This window comes from Dipodomys spectabilis, unplaced genomic scaffold, assembly GCF_019054845.1.
Source record: "Dipodomys spectabilis isolate Male_0828 unplaced genomic scaffold, ASM1905484v1 ptg000137l, whole genome shotgun sequence".
Taxonomy (NCBI): Eukaryota; Metazoa; Chordata; class Mammalia; order Rodentia; family Heteromyidae; genus Dipodomys; species Dipodomys spectabilis.
Window position 1 is genome coordinate 10,582,584 of NW_024870814.1, and position 6,389 is coordinate 10,588,972.

Sequence of the window (6,389 nt, forward strand, 5' to 3'; positions counted from 1 at the left end):
CAGCAAGTGTGGACATGTGGCTTGTGAACTTCAAGTCCACACAGACTTCAGGTACTGGAATATATGGAAGAGATCGAATACTAGACTCAAATCAGAGTTTTGGGCAGGCGTACATGGCCATGGGTTATGACAGATGGAGCTATCTGCCTGGGAGATGAGGCTGAAGACCACGCTGGAGGGGGAAACCAGCAGACATTTCCATGCATCTTTCTGGAAGAAGAAAATACATCCAAGAAAGGAAAGTGCTTATAGTCTGGGCCATGAACCTGAATGACATCTGGGACTAAGGTGAAAGTCTGAGAGACCCAGCCTTCAGAGCAGGGCTGACTCTCTGAAAGGATGATCCAGGGCTTTTCTCACTGATTCTGAGGGGCTGGGATAATATGGAAAGTCAACAGGGTCCTCAGGACAGAGCCTTAAATCCACTGGGGTCCCTTCTTATCAGAACATTGAGGAGCACATCACAAATGAATGCAGAATTTATACATGTATTATTTATATGTAGTAAATTACCTGTTAAATTAATACATTAATAAACATGATTTTAATTGTGTAAGTCATCATTTTGAATTTTGACACTGAGAAAATTCTCTAATGCACAATGTGCATGTCACCATGTAGCCCTTGCTCACTCTAAGCCTGAGCATCATGAAGCTCAGGACTAAATCTGTGTCCTTTAAGAGTGACCTGCTCATTGCAGAGGACTCTGGGGACCTGCTGGGGACAGCACTGATACTGCAGCTCCCTCTCCCCTCCCACATGGTGTACGCATATGATCCCTTCAGGGCTGCATATCTGCAGGGTCTCCCCTCCTTCCCTCACCTTTCTGACCTGTACTTAATGACTTTACTGTAAGAAACCTGGATCAAGTGTTATCAATGACAGGTATGATTACACTTTAAAAAGTAATATATGAAATGGTCAAGAAGTGGCACTGTGGCTCAAAGGGGTAGAGCTCTGGCCTTGACCTGAAAATCTCTGGGACAGTGCCCAGGCACATAGTTCAAGCTTCCAGACTGACAAAAAGTAAAGAAAGAACAGAAATGTCAAAAACTCTCATATGGGCAGACATGACCCCCTCTAATATCATGATCCTAGATTCTATGAATGCCACAAAAGCCTGGCAGAGATACTCAGATTCAAGCTCCTGTTTACAAAGGGAAACAAACAGGCAGCATCCCCTCTCTCCCAGAATGAGAAAACTTGGATTCTGCGTAGGATGCTGTTAATCATCTTGCTGATCACCCACATCCTGGGAAGCAGGGAGGAAAGCTGGATATAAGGACCCCATAACTTGTTCACTGATATCTAAGTGTGAGAACAAAAATCAATACTGATCAAGCAGGCTATTTAGTGAATGTCATTCTGTTCAGATCAAACAGGAAAATACCTTCATTCACAAGGATACAGTCAGGCTCAATGCAGACACACTGAGTCTGGAGCTTCAGTAGTCCTTTCTTACCACGGTCAAAGCTTCAGAATGGAGAATAATAAAGTTAGGGATTCTATGTCCCAAAGTCAACTCCTAAGGCTGATCCTGCTCAGGCAGAGCTGGTTTTTGGTATATTTGTTTGCCTTGTGTGCAGTAAGGAGCCAAAATACCTGGAGCAAGGTTTATTAATCAACTGGGATTAATTTTCTAGAAGTTGGGTAAATACAATATTCCTGACTGTCCTGATGATTCACATTCTTGTCATGTCCTTACAGGCTTGATGCCTGTGAAGAAGGCTAAAGAAAGTGTGTCTTGAAAAGTTTTCTTCTAATCATATTGGTGATATGGAAGTCACTCTTCACTATACTTCCTCTCTTCTTAAAATTATCTGTAAGTAGTTGTACAAATGAGTTGTCATTCAATAAAGCAGTTGATGAACACAATTCATCTTATTCAATATCACCCTTTTCATCATTCTTTCAACCCCTTTACTCAATTTTCTTAAGTTTTAGGACATGCATTGGATGTTATGCCTGCATTCTTAACATTCATTTCCTCCTTGCAGGTCACTTCCCATAAGGACACACACAGGGGACACAACTCCTTCCTTTAGAGACAGCTTTGGTGCCATACAGAATGCAGGGATAGAGGCAATGTCAGGCTTCCAGTCTCAGAATCAGCAAGGGCAGAGACTTTCACCCCCAAATCCATCCTTCTAGGAGAAGCTACTTAACTGTGAGTTTAGGTTTGGGGCTGTTGCTCTGTTCAGAGTTCCAGTGGGTGTCACTAGTGACAGCAGACATAGTTCTCTTATTTCCTCTCTAGTATTTCTTATTGGGGGCTTTGCGTGAGCAGTGTCAGATGTGCCATCTAATGGTCATACTGTAAAATTGCATCTTGTAAGATTAGAGAAACTAGATTTTATTAATCCTCATTCCCTCCCCTTCTCCCATTTCCTGTCATCTCCCGTTGCATATATTACCTGTCCAAAGGAGTTCATTATTAAACCTCCATACATACATGCATACAATTTATTTGCTCATACTTACCACTGGATATTTTATTCCTTTACTATTTACTTCTGATGTTTTATACTGATGACGTTCATATACTGTATTTCAGTTACAATACCACTATTGCCATCTCCTGTCCTCTCCCCTCCTTCCGGTTTCCATACCTAAACACACAGTCCCTCTTTACATTCATTGCAGTGTCTCTTTCCATCCTCACCTTTCTCCATTTCCCCATGTCTCCCTTCACACTTGTATGCACACAAAAGTGCACACACATACATGCACACATACTATAAGTCTCCGGTGTGTTACAAGGTATATCTATCCAGAGAGTGGGAAAGATATGAATCTTTATCTGGAACACTAAAAGATCAAATTAATATTTCCAGGGATAGGGGAATATTTGTTTCTGCCAGGAAAAAATGCTTATTTTATGCAATTACATAGTTACATTTGTTTGTTTGTTTTTTTCTTTTTTTTAAGTTTCAACTATGTCTTAAAGGACAGTATAATCAGCTCTTTACTTTGGCTTAAGTTTTCTCTGGCTCTGAATGTCCTCCCTGTCTGTCTTCTAATTCCTCAATAAAAAATTAACTCTCCTTTTCCATCTGCAAGATGTGTCTCAAGAAAGCATTTTCATCTGTGCCACTCTATTCCATGTATGTCTCTGCAGACTCAGGGTAAAATGCACATCCATAGACACAATCCAGCTGCTATCCTGTGAGCCTGAGGTCAAACAATGTGCCCTGGTGGCCCCGCCCTTCCATGCTTTATGGAGTGTGACAGCTGCTAAGTTCCTTAATTCTCTGCTTCAGCATCCTCGTTTGTGTAACTGTTACAGTAGTGTTGAACACTTTGCTGTATCTTTCCCTGCAATTTTACTTTCTTCCATCCACGGACCAATTTTCCCTTAGCTATTTTCACTCATAGGATCAGATATCTCATAATCCTAAGTATTTTCTTCAATGGCAACAAACCCCTGAAGTCTTTAATCACACTACATCTCTACCTCCTCAATCTATTTCCTCCTACATCCACAGTTAGAACATTGCCTGTAAAAGAGAGATGCCTTATGTTTGTCATTTTTACCTGCTCATAATTCACCTTTTTGTATACCTTTTCCCTAATACTTAACTCATGCTATTTAGTAGTGGAAACTTCAATACCCACCATAGAAATTCTTTCAGAGTGAGTTTTTCCCCCTAGTTATTCCTTATGATTGGTTGGATATATTTCCAGGTACAGTTATAATCAGTAGGACAATATTTTGTAAAAATGTAAGAGTTCACCTATACATTGGTTAAAAAATTTGGTAAGTCTTAAGAAGATAAATAAATGACATAACATATAATAACAAAACAATGTGACAATAATACTTATTAGACAATATATTGGAAATGAACTTTACAACTTGGGCTGGGGGAGTGGTTGGCAGGGAGACATTGGAGATAATGAGGAAGAGGTTGACACTATTCCAAAAAAAATCTATTCATTACCTTACATTTATAATTGTAACCCCTCTAAATATCACCTTTACAAAAAATGTGAAAACAATAAAATAGGGAAATTCAGAAAAATCATAGACTAATATCTTAATACATCATATATACAAAATAACATATATTTCATATAATTTATACTAATTATTATGTACTGTATCTTATACATCAGGTATAAATACAGAAATATGATGCATAAGTTGTATGCATATTTTCACTTGTCAATCTGAGAATCAGAGGGCTTCTGACTTAAGGAAGATCTGATTAATCTTGAGGTTTTTCCATTTTTCTTTCTATAAATAAAAGACGTCAGTGTTGTTCCGCTGATTGGTAGATTCTTGAGCTTAAAACAGAGAAGATTCAGTGAGCTAGGTGATTCAGTGATTCTTGGTGGGAACTGGTCTGGAGGACAGAGGGACTAAGCTCAAGAAACATCTCCCCTTCAGTGAACCTTGCAGGTGAGAGCACAGAATGGCTGGATACTCAGTGCCAACAGTGTTGTTTGTATTTGGTGTTTCTCTTGGTAATTTCAGCTTGATTGCTAAGTGGAACTAGGATGTAGACAATAGAAATAAACTAAATTTATCCTCCTTTCACCCCTCCTTTCTCTCCTTCCATTCATCTCCATCTCTTACTTTACTTCTCTCTCTGTCTCTCTCTGTCTCTCTCTCTCTGTCTCTCTCTCTCTCTCTCTCTCTCTCATTTTTCTTATTATTCTCGGAAATGTATGTTGATCAAGTCGAATATATTCCACAAGTAGAAATCTCTTTTAAAATTAGATAACTGATCTCTGCAGTTCATCATTCTGATTGAGTTAAAGAGAAAAACTATAGGCTGTCTCCATTTATATGAAAAAATATTTCTAATAGCATCAACAGCTAACCGTGACATATCAGCAGGCCAGGAATAATGGAAAATACCTGTTTCAAAAAAGAGGCAGGGCTGGGAAGGTGGCTCAGTGGTAGAGCGCTTGCCTTGCAAAAAAGAGGGAAACTCTGCAACAAACTTTGTACTCATTGATATAGTTATTTAGCATTTTACCACTCAAGTTTTATTGAAGTATGAAATATTCACTATTACCTTCTGTACCTAAAATTGTACTGAGGTTCTCCAAATGCAATAAGAAAAGATACAACTAATTGGAAAAAAAAGCACAAAAGACCTGAAGCAGAAAAAGGAAGTGGCAAACTGTCTTTACTTGCTGATGAAATTCATGCATAAAGTATTGAAAGTTCTCAAAATAAAAGTTTTGAAATAACTTCCAAGTATCTTTGTGCACATTGTGAACATCAATTCAAGATTTAAAAAACCTGAAAAAATTCAGAGTATTTCCATGTCTATAGTCTGGAATGTAATTTTAATATTTCAAAATTCAGGTCAGTACCAGTATCGCACATCTATAATTACACTTATTCCAAAGATTGAGACACAGAAGCTCACTGGTCCAGGATAGCCTGGGCAAGATTCCTGTCCTGATTCTAGGACAGCTCTTGCAAGAGGAAGCATGAGGAAAGCAGCTGGGACAGCCCAGGCTCACACTTCTGCTTCTTGGAGGTTTATGTTATGGTTTGTATCACTGTGGGTGGGTTATCATAATCCTGTTGACAGTAATAAGTGGCAATGTCTTCAGGCTGCAGGCTACTGATGGTGAGAGTGTACTCTGTCCCAGATCCACTGCCACTAAATCTGGAGGGGATGCCGGATTGTAAATTGTCTGCACCATAGATCAGGAGCTTTGGAGCTCCTCCTGGTTTCTGCTGGTACCAGTTTAACGCATAGTTAATGCCCTGACTGGCCCGGCAAGTGATGGTGACTCTGTCTCCAGGAGATGCAGACAAAGTGGATGGAGACTGGGTCATCTGGATGTCACATCTGGTACCTGCCATTGGAAAAGTAATAAGTATACATAGAATCAAGCATGTTATAAGAAAGCTTCATAAACAGCCAAGCATCACTGACTACAGCAGACTGAGGAGATCCTCAGCATACTCTTTCCTTACCTGTAATCCCGAGCAGCAGGAGCCCCAGGAACTGAGCAGGGGCCTTCATGTCCATGCTGTGTGTTGACTAAGACTGACTCCTGCCCAGGGTGTGAGCAGCTTTCAAGAACTGCTCAGGGCACTGGGCTGTGCTCTGGGCACATGCAAATCAGTAGGGGTTGGAAGGGACCAGCACAGCTGCACCAACATGCCAGATTTCAGTATCTCAGCCCAGACATGATGTCCCAGATACAAAAAAACCATACGAGGGTAGCACTGTTGTGCCTGAAGAGAATGTGTATCTCTCTGGGGTTCAGGGGACAGAATTCCTCTCTAGTTAAACACAATGAACTTTAATTTATACATGGGTCATTACATGCTTTTCATGATAGCATTTTATCTAAGTCAATTTTTCAAGCAAAAACGGTTCCAATATGTAGAATTAATGATTTAGATCAGATTTTCT

The 6,389-nt window shown here is 39.9% G+C and overlaps 1 gene segment (V, D, J or C); it reads right to left on the bottom strand.

The window, feature by feature from the left end:
- Positions 1 to 3,589: 3,589 nt before the first annotated feature.
- On the bottom strand, positions 3,590 to 6,053 carry LOC122116682. The segment is given in 2 exon segments: positions 3,590 to 5,823; positions 5,945 to 6,053. Coding segments are annotated over 2 exon segments (378 nt in total).
- Between the last annotated feature and the right edge of the window lie 336 nt (positions 6,054 to 6,389).